The sequence below is a fragment of the Suricata suricatta genome, chromosome 13 (assembly GCF_006229205.1).
Source record: "Suricata suricatta isolate VVHF042 chromosome 13, meerkat_22Aug2017_6uvM2_HiC, whole genome shotgun sequence".
In the NCBI taxonomy this organism is placed as follows: domain Eukaryota; kingdom Metazoa; phylum Chordata; class Mammalia; order Carnivora; family Herpestidae; genus Suricata; species Suricata suricatta.
Genome location: NC_043712.1, coordinates 46,225,578 through 46,246,677, shown reverse-complemented (window position 1 = coordinate 46,246,677; position 21,100 = coordinate 46,225,578). Strand labels below are relative to the sequence as shown.

General features: G+C 37.8%; 1 protein-coding gene and 1 long non-coding RNA gene across 2 annotated transcripts in view; one reads left to right on the top strand and one right to left on the bottom strand.

Annotated features, from left to right (window-relative positions):
• Positions 1-17,652: 17,652 nt before the first annotated feature.
• On the bottom strand, positions 17,653-19,930 carry LOC115277046. Its single transcript, XR_003902191.1, has 3 exons — positions 19,848-19,930; positions 18,787-18,848; positions 17,653-17,791 (listed from the first exon to the last, which is right to left on the bottom strand). It is a non-coding gene; the product is annotated as an uncharacterized LOC115277046 (long non-coding RNA).
• A 1,105-nt stretch (positions 19,931-21,035) lies between these two features.
• The window catches only part of DMRTA1 (DMRT like family A1), a 4,999-nt gene continuing 4,934 nt past the window's right edge, over positions 21,036-21,100 (top strand). The window contains exon 1 of the mRNA XM_029921142.1: positions 21,036-21,100. Within this exon, the coding sequence (XP_029777002.1) occupies positions 21,036-21,100 (65 nt within the window).

Sequence of the window (21,100 nt, the reverse complement as noted above, 5' to 3'; positions counted from 1 at the left end):
TGAATGATGCAGCTTATGATGCAGCCTGACGTGAAGAAACAATGACCTGTGGGGGAATATATAAGGGCAGATCTAGAGGAAGAGTCACTGGTGGAGAAGACAGATTCTATCAAAGCCAATGGGCTTAATCCAGTGGCAGGGTAGAAAGCCAAGGGCAGCTAGTGAGTAAGGAGCTAAGGGAAAGAGGTAAAGGCCCTCCTCTCCCAGTAACTGCAAGTGTCACACTCACTCTCCTTGAACTTCGTCTTTACTCATTTCCTATTAACGCTGCCACCACTCTTGTGAGCCGCAGCTTCTTCACCAATATTCTAGAACTCTTGGATACCACTGTTTATTATTATTATTATTATTATTATTATTATTTTGCAGAATGTAAGCCTTCACATGAAACCAGAATGAGTAATATTTTTCTCTCCTGAAAGATTCTAACTAGAGTATTAAATCATATGTACGTTTTGAAGTCGGTACTTGTATTCATTTGTATCACTGAATCTGAAGTTATCTATTATTTGAAACTACAATATTTTCTGTTTTAAATTATTTCCACAAGTAAGCTTTAAGATAGTTGCACATTAAAAAAACAAACTCTGTGGGTTATTTTATGAAACCCATGATCTTCTTTGTATTTTCTGGTTTATATACTTAACATTTGGGGCTTTCTTTCTTCCTTTATTTCTGTTTTAGGTTTTTCTGGGTTTTATTTTAGTTCTATGAATAGTTAGTCATTCTTTTTAGCCACCACTTCATTTTGCAAATGTAGCAACTGACCCTTAACACACTCATAACATTTACTGAATAAATCGTTCTTTTTCCAGTTATTTCCCCAGGGAAAGCTAATCCTTGGGTGTGGACGTGGGATTCCTCAGCTAAATGCATGTTTGACATAGCCAGGTACCTAAACAGACGGTTGTTCCACTACTGAAAGTTGGCTGAGTGGAACGCCGGAGTCCTCACCATGGTCTTAAAAGAAAGTAAGAGACATCCATCTGTCAGGATCCTCCAAGCAGTTCGGCTTTCTAATCAGACCGTCTGAATTCCTGCGTGAAAGATAAGAAAAAAACCCTGCCTGTCCATAGGGCAGTCACTCAACAGTAATAAAGCAGATGTTTAAACAAGGTACCCTTAGCCGTGTCTGTCAGTCTGTCATTTAGTGAAGAGGTAGGAGTGCAGTGGAGAGCGAGGGGGGAAGGAGGAACAGATTAGGGAGAAGCAAAGAATCTTGCTAGACCTGAGTGTATAAACAATTGATTTGCAGAGACAGAGACAATGGCTTAAAATAACAATGTTGCAGCCTCAGACACTGTTAGAAGTCTAAAAACAGTAGCTGCAATTTGGTGATTTTGAAAGATATCCAGAGAGAAAGATTGGGTCAGCGCTAGCAACCATGGTCGAGAGAGAATGTATTTTATGTGCACTATTATTCATTTGCATTATTTTGGTGAGCATTAAGGGCATTTGGACAGAGTATGTAAAGTTTTGTGGCACATGACCAGAGAACAATTTTTGTAAGGAGCTATTTCTTTTTATTTTATTTGTTTAGCATTGATATATAGGAAGCGTGAGTTTCCTGTTTGGTACTAGGTGAATCTGAGGTTTGTTCTTCTCATCTGTAAAATGGTGGCAATAATACAACTTTTGAAGAGCTGTTGTAAGAGCTGGAAGTTAGGTGGTAGATACAATCCATGACAAATATAGCCATTAGTTTAGTGGTGTGTTCTCTTGGAAGTTGCACAGTAACCCATTTATCAGATGTTGGAGTGGAAGCCTGGGACCCTTATGGGAGAACTCTTCATGGAAATGTAGTAGGCATATCTGAAAACCGGGAATAGTCCCAATGTTGTTGGCGTAAGAGGCTGTGACACCACTGGAGTGTCTCCTAGGGGATATTTGCACGTAGGATATCTTAGCAATGTTGCAGGCTGCCTCACAGTCCGTTTCCCCCCGGGGGGCGCTCAGGGAGGAGTCCATGTATAGACTCCTGCGTATGCACCCGAAAACGTTTTATAAGCTAATGAATGTGCCATCGGAGAGGCTACAGCTGCCTCTATGCAGACGTCTGTTCCATACAAGTTATTGAATTGTCTGTGGGAAAAATATAAATCCAAAACAGAGGAAAGAATAACTTTCAGGTATATTGTTATATACAAAACTAAAATCTTAAAATCTGCCCTCAATGCAGCCCTAGAGAATTTAGAGATGGGCTTGAGAGGGTCCTTGGAACCCATTGATAACAAATGTGAACTCTTGTATGGGCATTTTCCTGGGATGAATTTTCATCGTTTCTATTTTCAAAACGATTTTCTGATATTTATAAGAAGTTAAGCATCCTTATTTTATGCTCTAGAATTAGATAAGATAAAGAAAACTGATGTCAAAGATTTTAAAATCGTTTTTTATTTAGTAAAAAAATTTTTTTTACATTTATTTACTTTTGAGAGACAGAGAGAGACAGAGGGTGAACAGGGGAGGACAGAGAAAGAGAGGGAGACACAGAATCAAAGCAGGCTCCAGGCTCTGAGCCAGCTGTCAGCACAGAGCCCGATGCGGGGCTCGAACCCATGAACTGTGAGATCATGACCTGAGCCCAAGTCAGATGCTCAACTGACTGAGCCACCCAGGCTCCCCAAAGATTTTAAAATCTTATGTTTAGTGGTCAGGGGTCTCTTTCAATTGGATCTATTTATATTCTTTGAATTATTACCACCAGCAAATGAATAACAATAGACAGGTTGTAAAATATCAGCTTGAAATATTCACTACAGTTCCTATCTAACAATTTTTTTTCAGACTCTTTCTTCCTTTAGTTTCCAAATTTTCTAAATTGAATTATGGTCAGTTTTGAGGTACTCGGTAAAACTGATGGAGATGAGTCATATAAGAGCAAATAGAATAAAAAGATGGCCAGATGGCTGAAAAGGCCTCTAGAGGGTTTGTGAGAATTTATGAAGAAATCTGTCACATTAGGTATAAAATAGTTGGAGGGCAGATTAAATAAAGGCTGACTCACAGAATTTCCTGCAAGGCCAGTTGTATGCTAGTTCATTACTCTTGAGGAATAAAAAAAAGTAACTTCTACATTTTAATTGTAAGGGAATATCTCTTTAAGAATTCAGTCATCAAGTATAGAAGCTGGCTTTTTGTTTTTTTGCATTGAGACAGTATTAGTGGACATATAGTACATTCAAAGTATTTACAGACATTATTTATTGAATCTTCACAAATACCCAAAGAAGAAAATACTATTTCATCCCTAATTTTATGATGAGGAAATTGATGATAGATCAAGTAGGCACCTTGACAGAAGTCTCACCATAAATGATGGAGCTTAGGAATCAAAATCAGTTGTCTCATTATGATATTGACAAAGAAAGGACTGTAGAACCTCAAACTATGTAAGTAGCTAAGATACATGATTTAGTTATGTTGATGATTAATATTGATAGTACCATTATTTTTTAAAAAAATGTTTCATGCTTATTTTTGAGAGAGAGAGAGAGAGACAGAGAGAGAGAGAGAGAGAGACAGAGAGAGAGAGACAGCATGAGCAGGAGAATGGCAGAGAGAGCAAGGAAGACACAGAATCCAGAATCCAAAGCAGGCTCCAGGTTCTGAGCTGTCAGCACAGAGCCCAATGCTGGGCTTGAACTCATGAACCTCGAGTTCATGAGCCACCCAGGTGCTGCAATAATGCCATAATTAATATATACCAGTAGAGAAATTATTACTGTGGGTGTAATAATACTGGCTAACAAAAGCATTCAAAGCAAGAAGTCATTCCTAATTCTGTGCCTTTCTGCCTATATAGCCATTCTCATCCCCCACAGTGGATACTGTATTTATTATTTTTAATTCCTTTCATGGATTTCACTATAATATGGTTTAATTTTAAGCAGCTCTAACCCTGTTTTTGTAAGGCACGTTTTAGCAATTGACCCAGCAGCTTTAGTTTGGGAGGTCATTCTAACCTTTCAATTGGTCTGGGAGACATGTATTCTGAAGTCCATGGGAGAGACTGGCTTCACAAAGCCAGAGTCATATACATAATGAAATATGAAGGTAATGAAGTGTTGCATTGCTCCATTAGAGAAAAAGAAACTATTATCTTTTGTGATTGGAGTAATAGATGGGACATGAGTGTTTTCATATATAAACCCTAGTGTATTTTTTATGAAACCAAGCTGCTGATTCAGAAGAATGTTTTAAAGCATAATGAAATATGAGAAAATAATATAATTGCAGACTCCAAGCAGTAAGGCATAGTTGAACATTGCAGTGAATACATATTTTTTTAAATGTTTAGTTATTTATTTTGAGAGAGATAGACAGTGCAAGCAGGGGAGGGGCAAGAAGAGAGTGCAGAGAATCCGTTGAGTGTCCAACTTCAGCTCAGGTCATTATCTTGCCATTTGTGAGTTTGAGCCCTACATTGGTCTCTGTACAGACAGCTCAGAGCCTAGTTTGGATCCCCCGCAGGTTCTCTCTCTCTCTCTCTCTCTCACACACACACACACACACACACACACACACACACACACAGACAATAAATAAACTTTAAAAAACCCAGTTCTTTGAAGGCAATAATTCCCTCAATATTTGTTTTAGTAAGGTTTAATTTCTCTTTCACTTTTGAAGGATAATTTTGGAGGATACAGAATTGGAGATTGGTAGTTTGTTTCTTTTTCTTTTGTTTTTGTTTTCAATTTCAACTCTTTAAATATTTTAATCTACTCTCTCCTTGTTTGCATCATTCCTGAGAATTTGGACATAATTCTTATCTTTGTTTCTCTGTATGTAAGGGATCTTTTTCCTCTGGCTTCTTTCAAGATATATTCTTTATCTTGGATTTTCTGCAATTTGAATATGATACCTAGGTATAGTGACTTTATTTTTAGTTTGTTTATTTGTTTATTTGCACTTACCTGCTTGGTGTTTTCTAAGCCTCCAGAATCTGTAGTATGGTGTCTGACATGAATTTGAGGGAAATTCTCAGTCATTATTACTTCAAATATTTCTTCTGTTCCTTTCTCTCTCTTTTCTCCTTCTGATATTCCCAATACACATATGTTATATCTTTTATAGTTATCCAACAGTTGTTGGATTTTCTGTTTTTATTTCTGTTCTTTTCTTTTCCCTTCCTTTCAGTCCTTATTTTCTCTTTGCTTTTCAGTTTCTGCTGACATATCTTCCAACTTCCATATCATCTTCCCTCAGTCACATATTTTTTAGTAATGAGCCCACCAAAAGTATGCTTCATTTTTGTTTAAGTATTTCTTTAATTTATTTATTTTCATTAAAATTTTGCTATAAATGTCTCTTTATTTTTGAGAGACAGAGAAAGAGCAGGGGGAGGGGCAGAGAGAGAGGGAGACATAGAATCTGAAGCAGGTTCCAGGCTCTGAGCTGTCAGCACAGAGCCCGATATGGGGTTTGAACCTATGAACTGTGAGATCATGACCTGAGCCGAAGTCAGACACTTAACTGATTGAGCCAATTAGGCATCCCATTCTAGCATTTCATTTTCATTCTTTCATAGAATTCCATATCTATACTTATATTTCTCATCTGTTCTTTCATGTTGTCTACTTTTTCTTTTAGAATTTTTAGCATATTAATCACAGCTGATATATGTTCCTGGGCTTATAATCCCGACATTCCTGCCATGTCTGCATCTGGTTCTGATCTCTGTTTCTTAAAACTGTGATTTTTGTCTTTTATTATACCTTGTGATTCTTTTAAGTGAATGCCAGACATAATGTACTAGGTGAAAGGAACTGTAATATAGAAAAGTTCTATAGTTCTATAGTATCATTCTTAGTGAGCCTTTGCCCCTGAGGCTGTGAGCTTCACAAGTGCTTCTCTTCCCCCTCTTAGTTCAGAGGGGATGACTAGAGGGATCTGGAGTTGCTCATTTCCCTTCCCCCAGGTTGGATAGGCTCTAATATTACCCTAAATATTAAAATAGTTTCTCTTGGGGATAGGCCTTGTTAAGAAAATAGAATGCTGTGACATATTTCAATATGGTTATTTTTCTCCTACCCCTGCTAGAAGCAGAAGGGGATTTTTCTCTGATGTTCACTTGGAGAACCTGATAAGGCTCTTGCAAGTAAAACTCACAAAAGTGTCTGGTCTTTCTGAGGTTTCTCAAAACTCTCAGATTTGTCCATGTGGAGCCTCTGGCAATTTGTCCATGACAATTGAGGTTTTCCTACCATATCCTGGTTCCCAGGGAAGTTTTCTTTCATGAGTTTCTCTCCAGCTGTGATTCTCTGTGTCCACCTGTCTGTCTCTCTAAGTCTGGGAGCAGCAGTTTTCTTATGATCTCACTTCTGTAATGAATCTAAGAAGAGTTGTTGATTTTTCATCTCAACATTTTATTTGTTAGGAGAGAATAATGATTTCCAGCCCTCTTACATGCCAGAACGGAAACTAGAAGTCTACAAAAGTACACATAATCAGAAGTAAATAATTTACACCAAATTCTCTTCAGTGATGCTGATATTTCTTGTTTGACCAGTCAAGTTTTAGCATCTTAGAGAATATAGCAAAGAATCCTCTGTTTTGAAAAAATCTGCCAACATTGCATGACTAGCAATGTTTACACAATGAAGCTAACTCATTTTCTGAATGCCTACGTGTCAGGCATGACTCTAGGTATTTTTGACATACAATATCTTATTTAATTTCTATGTACACTCCCTCTTTTTACATGGGAAGGATGTAGGGTGAAGGAAGTTATGCTACTGGATGACAGTTAGGTTTGAACTTGTCTTTCTAACCTTTATTATTCCCAGTTGATAATCATGCTTCTCTGGTGAAAATTCCTTCTTCTCTAGTTGCTAAAATAGTCACAGTTGTCTTTTAGCTTCCAGAGGGAAAGGGATTATCCTGAGAAGGTTAAGTATACTGAACAAATAAAAAAAAAATTCTTTGTCACACAGTTCCTACATCATGTCGCAGCTATTACAATGGGGGAATCATGATGATTACTATACATGAATGGTAAGTGTTTTTAAAATTATGATATCAATGGTGTGAGCATCTTGAGAGAAAACCACCAATATTTTACACTTATCCCTAACTAATCTAGCTACTCTTCCTCTACTTATGATCTTAGTAATTTACAGAATAAATTACTGTATTCTTATTTTCAATTTCTGTTCTGTATATCTACTGTGGAAACTCAGAGATTGTAGACTAAGGATAGTTTTAGCCTGAGGAGAGTAATAAGAGCTCAGAAGAAAGATGAGCAAGATAATGTGATCATCAGCCTTTCAGAAGTATATACCAGTTTTCAATTAAAATAAACTAATATAGATTATTAATGGATAGTAGAAAAAAATTTGATATATATATATATAGTATTATGAGGCAGATATGTAAATGTAGGTTGATTTTTAGGCAGCCAGATTTTATTTGAACTTCTCCAGACCAAATGTGAATAGCTTTGAAACTGATGGATTCTAAAATTAGAGGTTAAACAGAAGTTCAATCTATCGAAGTAAATCTACAAAATAGGGGCACCTGGGTGGCTCAGTCGGTTAAGTGTCCAGCTTCAGCTCAGGTCATGATCTCACAGTTTGTGGGTTCGAGACCTGTGTCAGGCTCTGTACTGACAGCTAGCTCAGAGCCTGGAGCTTGCTTCAGGTTCTGTGTCTCCCTCTCTCTCCAACCCTCCCCTGCTCGCACTGTCTCTCTCTGTCTCTCAAAAATAAATAAAAGACATAAAAAAATTAAAACCTACAAAACGGTAATAGTTGAAAGAGACTGATGCTATTAGTTTATTTTATTACTATTATTCTCATAGAGTTTTATGAGAATTGAATTTCATTGTTATAAAGCAAAACATTAAGGTAGATGACATAATTCTGGTTATCAAAACATTTATCATACCTTTTGAAATCTCTTGTTCAGTAAACTTTGTTTAAGAAAGATTTTTTTTAATATTTGGCATTAGATGGTCAAGAGCCAAGAGACTTGAGTATGAACATCCTTCTAGTTCTAGAATTTCTCCTAAGTTCTGAACTGGAAAGTGTGCTTTTCTACCATCAGGATGATTTGACTCTGTATTTGCTGAAACATAGACCTCCTTAAGTTGCCCTCTTTCCATAATAACCTTAAATGAATAGGCGGGTACAGTAGAAATAGCATGAGCTTGGGCACGATCAACTTGCTGCATCTGCTTTGTCATGTTAAAACAGCAAGCGCAATAATTATCTTATAGGAATGTTACAAGAAATCAATGAGATCCCATAACTAAATTACCAAGCATGGATTTTGACATATAGCAGATATTTAATAATTGTTTGTTGATTACATAAACTAGTGACAACTTTATATAAAAACTAAGTAGCCATCTTTCTCCCATCGGAGAGAATACATTAGCAAAGTGAGGAGTTAAAGAGCAATGTAAGGAAATAAAAAGCATAATAAAGATAACAACAGACTTTTTCTTTTTAATGTTTATTTATTTTTGAGAGAGAGAGAGAGACAGAGCAAGAGCGGGAGAGGGGCAGAGAGAGAAGGAGACACAGAATCTGAAGCAGGCTCCAGGCTCTGAGTTGTCAGCACAGAGCCCCATGTGGGGCTCAAACTTACAGTGAGATTGTGACCTGACCCAAAGTTGGCCACCTAAGCAACTGAGCCACCCAGGCACCCTAATTTTGACTTAAAAAAAGTTCCTAAAATACTCATTGCCAAGTTCATAGGATAGTAAATTTACTTGAGTGTAGAACATAAGTGGAACTATTTGAGAAAGAACTAGCCTCAGAGCAGGCCAAGAGTCTGCCTCTATCCCAGGTCGTAGCCCAATTTTGGCACATTGATTGATGTTCCGCGAATCTTTAAATAAACTCTTAGGTATTAGAAAAAAAACACAACTGCAGTGCCAAGAAAAAAGCTATTATGTATTCATTAATTTCAGGAAAAATTTTTATAGATTATTTTGATAAATGATAATGGGTTTCATTTTAAGAATATACCTCCTGCCCATAAGGGTGAAGTTACACACTGTCCCCTTTAAGACAGATGTGATTTAGTGAGACGACAGCACCTAGCACAGTGCACAGTCAGCTCTCCTTTTGAGAGCCAGCCTGCCACAAGCAGGGGTCGCCACAGTGTCTGTACCAGTGTCACACTCTCCTCAGGCTTTTTCCGGCTGGTGACTAGAATCAGACCATTTCTGCCCAAAGCAGAATTCTTCTAACAGCCAGTCTCTGCTGTGGGGATCCCTCGGGGCTGACGGAGACCCTCTCGGAGCTGTATTACAGCCTGAGGCTCTTCCTCTATAACCGTCCTCCTGTTCCCCTCTCTGCTTGCAGGGCTCAGACCTGCGTCAGGGTCGAAGGCTCTTCTCCCTGCTGTTGCTCCCTCTCCCCTTACACTTCACAGACGCTCCCCATTTCCACATAAATTTCTTGCACTTCTAATTATGTCTTGATGTCTGCTTCCCAGAGAGCCCTAAGTGACATACATAGAATGCTAAACAAATGTGTTTTTAAGGAATTATGATGTCATGGAAGCCAAGAGAAGATAATTTGAAGTATACTTAAATGTGTTAAATACTTCTGAGAAGCCAAGGAAGTAAAGAATGAAAAACATCCTTTGATCTGGCAGCGTGGGAATCACTGGTGATCTTCCTAAATGTTGGTGAACTGAAGGAATAAAGACCTGTTTGATGAGACAGGACTTATGACCAGGTGAGGCAGTGGGCACGAGATGAGGGACACAGACAAGTTTCTGAGACTTGGCTGTGAAGGGGAGGTAGGAAGGAATGGTATATTAAGATGGTGGAAGGAGGACTTTGCAAGATAGCAGGTGCTAGATCATGGTTGTAGCTTATGACAAGGATCAGTTAAGAGACTAACAAGCAAAGAGAGGGATATCTGCTTTTTTCCACCAGAAACTTCTCCTATTGGTCCATCCAAATCAAATTTCAACTATCCATAGCTTGGGTGAAAATCTAACAGTCTCAGAAACTATTGACACAAAGACATGTCTCTTTATCTGGACAGTGTGTGAGCCTGATAAATTTTTCCCCGAAGAAGAGAGCAGGCATTTGAATAGGGCAGAAACTTCCTCAGCTAAAATAAAGTTACACGTATATTTAAAAATACACAAGCTTATGGGGCCCTTCGGTGGCTCGGTTGGCTAAGTGTTCGAGTCTGGATTTCAGTTCAAGCCATGATCTTACCATCTGTGGGATCCATCCCTGCATCGGGCTCTGCACTGACAGCGTTCAGCCTGCTTGAGATTCTCTCTCACCCTCTCTCTCTCTGTCCCTCTTCCTACTCACACACACACTCTCTCCCTCTCTCTCAAAATAGATAAACTTTAAAAAATACACAACTTAAATCATTTGAGGTAGATAGTGTCTGAAAGCTCATATCATTCAATTGATTTTGAAAAAATTCTACAGACACAGGAAACATTAAAAAGGGAACCCCTGAGAGTTTTGGAATTTTGAACAACTGGAGGAACTCACTTCACCTGTTTTAGGATTTCAAATGATTGAAGCCACTGTGGTGAAGATGTGGATTTTGCTTTTAGAATTTAAGCTTTGTGCATCTGAATTCATTACTGAGGCATGAAAACTTGAATGATCTCTGAGGAGTTTAACATTTGTAGTGTGGTGCCTACCAAGTAGGGAAAACATTTTCATTTTATCTCCTTAGTTGTTAAACATTTCTTAACTCAGTGAGTGTTTTGAAGATGATATAAGAGAAAAATGAATTCAACAATATGAATTACTATTATGGAACCAAAAATGGCTAGAGATGTTACTTTTTTTAGGCTTATTTTCTTACTCTGTTTCGGAGCACTGTTGTTGGTAAAGCACAAATGTAGGTATTATAAATTGTAATCTATAAGTGGAGAAAACTAATCCATGCTAAGGTTATTCTGGACACTTAAGATTCCATAATTCGGCATTAAACTCCTTCCTTTAGAGACTTCAGAGACCTGGTCTCAGCATTGCAAATATGCTTTAAAAATCTTTCTTTAAAAATTCAAGAAAGTTTTGTTTTGATACTAGCATAGAACCATAGAATTTTAAGCTAGGAATGGACTTTGGGAATCTTTTATGGCTCTTAATCTAGAAGGGTGCTTGAAATGCTATATAAAATTTTGTCCATATCTGCACAGGTCAGATTCTCATAGATTTCCTTAGATTCTTAAAGTGACTAATATAGAAGAAAAAAACCATTTGAAACAGCATTTTGTAGAGAAAAAAACAAATACCTTAAGAACCAAGGTCTTCTCCAATATCACACAAATTTTAGTGTGGGCATTTTATATTATTATGACATTCATTTCATTCTAAAGTCCATAAAATCAAACCAGACATATTAATTTTTTTTTTACTGCCCAAGTCATTTATGAGACTCAATGTGCATGACTCTATTATACAATGTTGGTGCTTTGGCAAAGTTTTGATTTTATTTATAAGAAAAATTAAATAAGTAAGGGGAGATAGACATCTTTACCTTTACTGGGAAACACAAATAAGACTATTAAAATGAAGTTTATTAAATTAGATGCTGAAAGGAAAGAGGCATCAGTATTTTGCATTGCACTCACCCCATGGCCAGTTCACATCAGAAGAAATGGGATGTGTCCACTATTTTTTCGTTTTTCTGTTTCAGAAGTGAAGTGAATAGACATCTCTATAGAGCCCAGCTGCTATTTGCATTGACTTAATGAGTTTCTTAATGCACCCCATTGTGCCTCAGTATTCACGAAACATATGGCACATTTATCTCTTAACTATAGATTCAAATTCTTGTTATATATTTTCCACTTGTGACTTAATAGTTTCTTTAACAAATCATATATATACATCATATGATATATATCAGACACATAAGTGGCAATTGTATTATTTGTATGAATATATGAACACATGGCTTTTTTCTTAAATATTTCCAATAACTTTATGTTATATAAAAAGAAAAACTAAAAACAACATAAAACTTGCCCTTATTTTAAAGCAATTGTAAATGTTTAAGGCTTTTTGGAAAAGTAATAAGAATATAGGAAAAGTTACAACAAAAGGTTTCAGGTCAGTAACTTGATCTACTAGGCAGGATATCATGAAATAATTACACAAAGCGCCTAAAAAATTAAACATGGACATTTTACAACACAAAGATATTGAATCAATAAAAGATGTCTTATTTTGGGGCAGGTCTGGCAGTGTGGGATTTGACTCCGCTTATGAATGTGGCTCACGTCATGGACTCACAGTTCGTGAGTTTGAGCCTCGCGTAGGGCTCTGCGAGCCTGCCTTGGATTCTGTGCCTCCTCTCTCTCTCTGCCCCTCCCTCACTCTCTGTCTCCCTCTAAATAAAGGTTTAAAAAAATTTTAAAAAGAACAGAAATGCAATAATCAGGGATCCAGAAAAAATGGGAGGAGAACATCAATTAATAGATAAGTGTCTTTGTTTTTCTTTTGGTAGTGATTTTTTCGAACCTCATTTGATAATGAATCTCAAGTTACAATCTTCACATAAATTTTATTATGCCATTATAGATGACTAATTATTGTAAAGCTCAACATGAGAATTAAGTAATTCCCTGGGGCCACCTGAAAGAGCCCAATGGTCACTGCATTATGGCATTGGGTTGGATGTGCAGCCATTATTTTCCAAGCTTTGACTTTGAAGACATTGATCAAAAAGTGCCACCCTCTGCCATGCACAATACCCCTGTCAGAGGTCTGACAACACCTCATAACAACAACCTTATGCTCTCAAAGAAATGAATTTCAGAACCAAAAGATGTAAATGGCTAAAAGCCAGAAAGGAACCGATTTACCAGACTTAGCTCTTATTTCGAATCCTTGTTGTGAATGGAAGCCATTTTTGTTTTTGTTCTGTTTTGTTTCTTACTCACATGGCTTTTTAATTGGGACACTTCTAATGAAAGTTTCAGAAGACAGACTCAGGCACAGCAACGAATAATTGAAGAGAAAAAAGGCAGAAATGTATAACACCTTTCAAAGTTAATGTCATCATATTTTCCAACAATAACTTACAAGGAATTATTTTCTAGGTCCTATGGCAATTCCTTATGAAGAAATAGGGATTTGAGGATATTTGAGAAATTTAGTTATCTTACTTAAGTAGCACCTTAAAATGTTTCTTCTTTTAAAAAAGTTCACTATTTTGTTTTTTTAAATGGGCATAAATGAACTTCTCTTTTGTAAATTTTTATTTTAGGAAAGGCTTTAACCATTTTTCCAATGCTGAATGGCAGGGTCTTACAAAACGTTCTTTGAGAAGAAAAGAACATCTTTGAATTGAATGTCAGGTTTTAAAAGGGGTAAAATTTAATTTCTAATCTGACTTGATGCTTGAGAGTAAAAGGAACACATGTTTGAATTTCTGGTGGCATAAATAATAAATAAAGATAGGGAAAAACAACTTTAAAACCCCATCATCAAACTTTAGGAAAAGAAGATGTACCAGGGCACCTGGGTGGCTCAGTTGGTTAAGCATCTGACTTTGGCCCAGGTCCTAATCTCAGGGTTTGTGAGTTCAAGCCTCCTACCAGGCCCTGTACTGTCAGTGCAGATCCTGCTTCAGATCTTCTCTCCCCTTCTCTCTTTGCTCCGCCCCCCCCATTGGCTCCCTCATGCATATGCATATGCACATGCACTGTCTGTCAAAAAAAAAAAACATTAAAAAAAAGATGTGCCAAGTATGATACTTTGTATTGCTCTTTCTCTTTCTTCTCATGCTTCCCCCCCCCCCCACCAAATAAGGACTGTTGATAACTGAAAGAATAAGGTACATTTTCAAGGTTGCTCATGAGTCATTTAAGAAGTACCCCCTCCGGGCGCCTGGGTGGCTCAGTCAGGTAAGCGTCCAACTTCAGCTCAGGTCATGATCTCACGTCTCTCAAAAATAAATTAAAAAAAAAAAAAACAGGAAAAAAAGTTTTTTAAAAAAAGAAGTACCCGCTCTGAGTAAAATCCTGGGCAGCTCTACCTCATGGGCTGCTTTGTGAATCTGTACGATAGTAGAACTAAGCTGACTTCTGGGGAGAAACAGGAGTGTAAGGGGTCTGAGCATTAGACTATCTTGAAGACTTCTCCTTGAAACGTTTTTTCATTTGTAAAATTAACATAATGAAATTGGCCTCAATAAGGTGATTATGAGTATGAAAAGACATAATATATAAAGCCTACACGTGGTGCATGCATGGAGCAGAAAAAAACCAACTCTTAAAAGGTAGCTATAATAATAAGAGAGATAGCCTTCATAAATAGAAGATCCTTTAAGATGGTAACATTTTATGGGGGAAACTTATTGATTAATGGCTGTTTTAAAAATGAACTTACCTAGCATGCAATTCTTAATTAGACTTCTTACTAAAAAGCTTCAGTGTTTAATATGTGCTGTTCATTCTGTTACTACCTTTAGCAGCCACATAAAGAGCTTTCACATACTTCCTGATTGAAACTGTGTTGCTGTTTATTTAAGGACTGAATTCTGAGGAAATGTTTTCACATACATTAATTTGTGAAAGTGAGTTCTATTCAGTGTAAGACAAATCACAGAGCTTATCTGAGCATGAATTTACTTTAAATATCCTGTGAGTTAAAAAATAAAACAAGGGTTTCATAAGTTCTGGGTCCTATTCACATGATAGACTTAGATCCATTAGAGGGAACTAAATAAAGAGCATAGCTTTGAACATGTGCTTATGCAATTAACCACGATGGCACCAAGGTTTCCTGTTACAGTCCTAGTCAACAGCCCTCTTTAATAAATAATTGTTTAAATCAGCAAGCTCACAAAAGGCCATGTAATTTACTCAGAGAACTATCAGCCTATGTTGCAGTGATTGGAGCATTTGCCATATTTTGCTTCACTTCCTCCCAATACTCAACCAGAGATTTGCAAAATGGTGATTATCTTACTATGAATTGAAACCTTGTGGAATTATTTCCCTAATGGAACTAAAGGTTATCACTACTAGAAAGGAGCCTCAATTTCCCAGTAAGAAAACCACTGCCGTGTAAAAGGAAAAAGGATAAAAGGGAACACATGGGAGGATGATGAAGTGAACTGCATAATAAAATTAAAATCCATCTGACCTCTTTAGGAAAAAAGGTGGCAACGTAAGTCAAAAGCTTTAAAAATATTCAGAGCCTTTAATTCGGAACATTTATTTATAGCAATTTATTCTAAGGAGGTAATTTGAAATATAGAAGACACTTTCAATTTACATATTCATCCATTTCTTATTTAAAACAGGGAGAGAATGAAACATTATAAATGTCCTAAAGTTGGGGCACCTGGGTGGCTCAGTTGGTTAGCATCTGCCTTTGGCCTACGTCCTGATCTCCTCATTCCTGAGTTCGAGGGCCGTGTTGGGTCTGTGCTGACAGCTCAGAGCCTGGGAGCCTGCTTCAGATACTGTGCCTCCCTCTCTCTTTGCCTACCCTCCTGCCCCCACTCACACCCTGCCTCTCTCTTTTTCTCTCAAATATAAATATACATTAAAATTTTTAAAAATTTTTTAAAAATAAGTTAATGTCCAAAAGTAGAAGACGTAATTATTGTATGTTTAATGCTGTTAGAGCTGTTAAAATGGGAAATGTTTATCATTATTACGTTAAAATTAATATTACATGTATCCAATATTATAAAGTTTTTAGGAGGAAAAAGATGAGAAGTAAAGAAATGCATTAATCCATCACATTCATAGGCAACAATATGTACTTGGATCTAACGCATTGAAAAGTACTGAATACAGTACAGAGGCGTTAAAAGTGTAACTGTACCGTTTCACAAGACCTTTTCTTTTTTAAAAAAGTTGTCATTAAGCACCTTATTTGATGTTAAACAAAAGCACAGAAAACAAAGCAAACAATAAGCCATACTTAAAAAGAAATCACACTCCAGCTTATATAAACCTCACAGAGGTAAACCTGGAAAAGATTAATTTTTAGTGGACTGGAAATTACTTCTCAAGAATTTCAGAATACAAAGGAAAAGTAATGTGATATTAGTGCTTATTTAGCCAGCTTACAAGTAAGTCCTGTGGTGTCTATTCTTTATTTATTTTCAGATGTATTGAGTGTTTACTATGTGCTGGGCATTTAGAAATGGATACTGGGGGAAAAAATTAATACTTCTTCATTCCCTGCCTTTGTTAGTTTCTTATGATGCCAGGTAAGCATCTTCAGCTGGTATGGAAAGTGCTCGTAAAGCAACAAAGGAAAACACATTTTACGTATTTTACTCTATTTTGTAAGGTGGCCCCTTGTGGGGGAGGGGCAGGAATAATGTATATGGTCTCCAACTGGCTTCTTGCCATCCCAGAGCAAGGGATCAGAGATAATGTCTTCTAATGAAGTTCTGTTTCCTGAAATGCCCAATGCTGTGGTTAGTTACAGTGCTGGTATGATGAATTACCTCTCCTTTACCAGTAGATACTGGGTTTTGGAGAGTAACATCTCTTGGCCAATTTATATGTGTGAGTGTGAGTGTGTGTGTGTGTGTGTGTGTGTGTGTGTACATACATATATGTACAGAACACAAAGGACTTAGGAGAACAGTCACAGCACTCAATTGCTAGATATATATATATGTATATATATATGTATATATACACACACACACATATATATATATATACATGTATATATATATATCACCAAACGTATTTCCCTTACCCTAACAATACTCTAGGAAAGGCTGTGTCCCAGAGGAGGCCCATCTCTTCCCAGACTTGGGATGCCTAGCCATTTGATGAACCATACTCCAATGGCTAAAATTTTTATCAATCTGCAGACTGTGTTCTCTCAATCATGATTAATGCTGTTACTTTTTGAAGAACCCCAGGCAAAGAGAGGTGTAGTTCAAACCCCTCACAACTGACAACATGTGACATTAGCACACGTAGTATGGCTCTGGAAAACCTTGGAGTAGATGTAAGTAGGTGTGCTTACATATATTCTGAAGCCATGGAGTGCACTGTACATATTTATGTGTGAAAGAAGAGACAATTTTGAACTTTTCCTTCCAAGGCCTCAGTCTTCTTGCCAAAAGCTTCCAGCTAAGCTAAGTATATATATTTTAATTTTATCCTCTACCAACAGGTTAGTCCTGGCTATTCTTCAGCAAGAGAGATGCTTTGTTTGACAAAGGCCTTAGAAGGGTAGTAATGAGGTTCTTTGGAGATTAAGAACATTAATGAAATATAATTTCAGACTAGGGCTGGCAAATGAAATGTACCACAGACTTGGAAGTATCCTTGAAGATGACTTCATGTTTTCAGTTGTCAGTGAGAAAAGTTAGAGCTGAGAGCATAACTCTCCCAGCTGTCCTAGCTTAGTTAAGATCAGAGCCAGGCCTGTGTTTGCAATTGCTGATTCACACTTCCAACTCCTGTGCTGATGGGTTGGTTCTGGGAACCAACAACACATGGCAGTTAACTCTAAGAGTTTAGGGTGGACAAGTACTTTCAATTCAAGTAGAAATGAGTAATTTAAAAAGGAGGTACATTAACGTCTTTGAACTTGAGAGAGATCCTATTTATTAGTTCCCTTTCCTTCCTTCTGATATTCCTCTACATTTCTCATTTATCAGACCAGTCTCTTTTTTTTCTTACTTTATTTTGAATAAATTCTGTAAGTGACATATTTGTGGTACTTGGACACAATTTAACTAAAAACATGTTTCTTCTTTCTCATCACCTTTTCATTTGATGACACTGTTGCCACGGCTAAATTGCAGCTGTTAACATCTCAGTAACTTCTGAGAGCAGTCACAGTACTCAACTGCTGTTAGAGTAAAAAGAAAAAAAAGGATAAATAATTTGAGAAAAAGAGAGAAAGTGTCATACCATTAAGGGGAAAGATTCAAGTTTTCCAGCATGTTTGAGAAGAAATACACCTGTTTAAAACCATTGCTCCGGCTTTGGGCACTAAGATTAGGATTACCTTTGCTCAAAATATTTTCACATTATTCTATGCCTTTCCCCCCAGAGGTAATGAGGTTTTATTTTTTTATAATTACTTTATCATAGTAAAACTGACAAACAATAAACTGCAAATAGATAATGTACACAGTTTGGTAAGTTTTGACATCCGTATATCCACAGAATCATAATCACAATGAAAATAATTAACGTATTCATTGTCTCCAAAAGTTTCCTTTGATCCTTTGAAGTCCCTCCTGCCCATATGTCACTGTCCCTCCACAGCAAGTCCTGCTCACATGTCACTGTCCCTCCACAGCCTCTTGCCAGCTGCATATAGATGTCCAATTGTTTCAGCAAAACTTGTTTGGAAAGAACAATCTGTTTCCCATCCACCAAATTGTCTTTGTACCTTTGTATAAGGTACTTATGGGTGAATCTTTTTCTAAACTCTGTTTTGTCACGTTGGTTGATTTTTCTATCTTTTCACCAATGCTACACTGTTTTGATTATTGTTACTTCATAATATTTTTGAAACAGTATTTTTAACCTTGCAACTTCATCGGTGGTGATTCTAGGTCCTTCTTTTGCACTTCCATGTGAATTTTAGAATGGGTTTGACAATTTCTACCAAAAAAAAAGTCTGCCAGAATTTTAATTGAAGTTGAATGGATCTATAGATCATTTAGGTAGAATTGTCTTCTTAACAATATTGAGTCTTCTGCCCCATGGACATGGTAGATTTCTCCGTTTATTTAGATCTTTAATTTTTGTCACCAAAGCTTATTAATTTTCAGTCTTTCACATGCTGATTATTTCTCATTTAAATAGACACACATTTTATTTAAATATACTTACTTAAAAATTGTTCTCACTTCCTTGGATGAAAACCAATATCACTTGCCATAACTGGAAGGTAACTTTGATAATCAAATAAAAACAGAAAAATAGTGTTAAACTTCAGGTAAACACTGGTACTTGTGGAGGCTCTTAGAATTTTTTTTGTTAAAAAGCATAATGACCAAGTCTTTAAAGAGTGTAAAGACGTATTTACAGCAAGCTAATCTTTTTTCCTTTATGTAATCAAGTCTTACAAATAATAGAAAAAGGGAATTTTAGTGATTCATGTAGCACTAAAAATCCATTTCTCAGATGTTGGATATGAGTTCCATAGTTAGGGAATAACTAGCTGTTAGGAGATCTTTGCTCAAGCAAAGGTCTAGGAGTATGAGAAAGTTTGACGATGATAGAATCTGCAGAGGTTAGAAATTCTTAGAGTGGTAGTTTTAAACCTTGGTTGTAAGCATCACCTTGAGATTTTAAAAGACTCAGGCCAAAAGAATCAGAATGGAGTATCTGTATCTTTTAAAAGTTTCCCAGGGAGTTCCAGTGCTTAGGAAGGGTGGAAAACTTCTATGATAGAAATGTTAGGATATTAATATGGGAGGATGTTGATGGTGGTGATGGTGTGAAGTGGGCAGACAGGAGAAAGCCCAGATTGGTTAGCAGTGTCTGCCCTGGATGTCAGTGGTTGTGATGCTAAAAATGCCATCTTAGGGCTAGAATATGAATTGCCTGTCAAGGTAGTTGAATATAATTTTGAAGAACTGACAGAGCCCTGACTCTTCTTTCCTTTAAGAATAAACACTTGTGAATTCTCTGCTTCAAATGTGCTTTTGGTCTAAAAGCAATATGATCTTTTCTTCCATGTAAGGAAATAAATGCATATTTTAAGATTCCATATTGTGATAGCATATTTAACAAGTGGCCTAAATGACCTTTCCCGATACTTTACAATACAAATGTGAAGTATTTTGAAGTGGCTTTAATTATATGTGAAGTATTTTTGAAGTGCCTATAATGAGTTCCACATAAGAAATACATAGACTTCTTTGGGCAGCAACACGTGTAATACGTACATGTAATCCAGATTTGGATTTGTAAATAAAATGAATGAGAAGAATCCGAATGTGAATGGATTCCCTTCATTATTTATCCATTATTTTGATGCAGTCCTAAGTAAGACCCAAAAAGAAAGTATATAAACTCAATTTCCAATCTCATGCAACAATTTAGAACAACCTCTGTCACAAAAACATTCAAATTATAGATAGATAGAAACATATCACTTCTCTTTCCCACCGAATGGATTTGTATTTATATTTAATAAAATATTTTTCCAAAATGAAAAAGACCCATTTAAAATAAGGCATCTTTGGGGCACATGGGTGGCTCAGTTGGTTAAGCAGCGACCTAGGCGCAGGTGATGATCTCATAGTTCATGGGTTCAAGCCCTGCATTGGGTGGCTCTGTGCTGACAGCTCAGAGCCTGGAACCAGCTTTGGATTCTGTGACTCCTCTCTCTCTGCCCCTTCCCCTCGCGTGCGCGCGCGCTCTCTCTCAAAAGTAAGTAAACATTAAAATTAAAAAAAAAAATAAGGCATCTTTCAGGTGGGTAATATTTGCCGTCTGTCAAGCTCTGTTTTCTCACTAACATTGGCCATGCTACCATCCTGAAAACTTCACCTGGAAGGGAAAAGACAAGTTCACATCCAAATCCCCAAACTTGCTTTGGAGAAGCGTGGGACTGAGGAAAGGAGAACTTCCAACCTTGCTTAATTTAAGAAGAGCAGTAAGAGGCGTGGCAGAGGACCGGAAGGTTATGTCTTAAAAATCTATGTTGACTTCATGGGGAGGCTAGTGGGAGAAAAGGGATCCTCTGGGGAAGGCACCTTTGCAGCCCATGGGGACGGTTCCTCGTGTCCCCCACGGTCCCTCCCCCCGGGCAGCCCCGCTCTCCGCCCGGCCCCCCTCCCCCGGCTTCAGCCCTCCGCCCGGGAGACCTGGTGGGCGGGGTAGCGTCTCCCGCCCCGCTTCCTCCGGCGTCGAGGGCGCGCGGAGCCGAGGGGCATTAAGTTGGCGCCCCGGGACCCTTGAGAGGCTTGCTGGGCATCTGCGCTCTTCGCGCCTCCAGCCCCCGCCGGAGCCGTGTCAGACTCGGCCCGTGGGTGGTGGGCGGCAGCGGGACCGCGGCGGGCGCCGCGCACCCAGCTCCCGGCAGGGTTAGCTGTGGACGGCGCCCTTCGCTCGCCAGACACTTGGCGAGAATGGAGCAGTCCCAGTGTGGCGGCAGAGACCGCGGCGGCAGCGGCCGGCCTCACCTGGCCCCGGG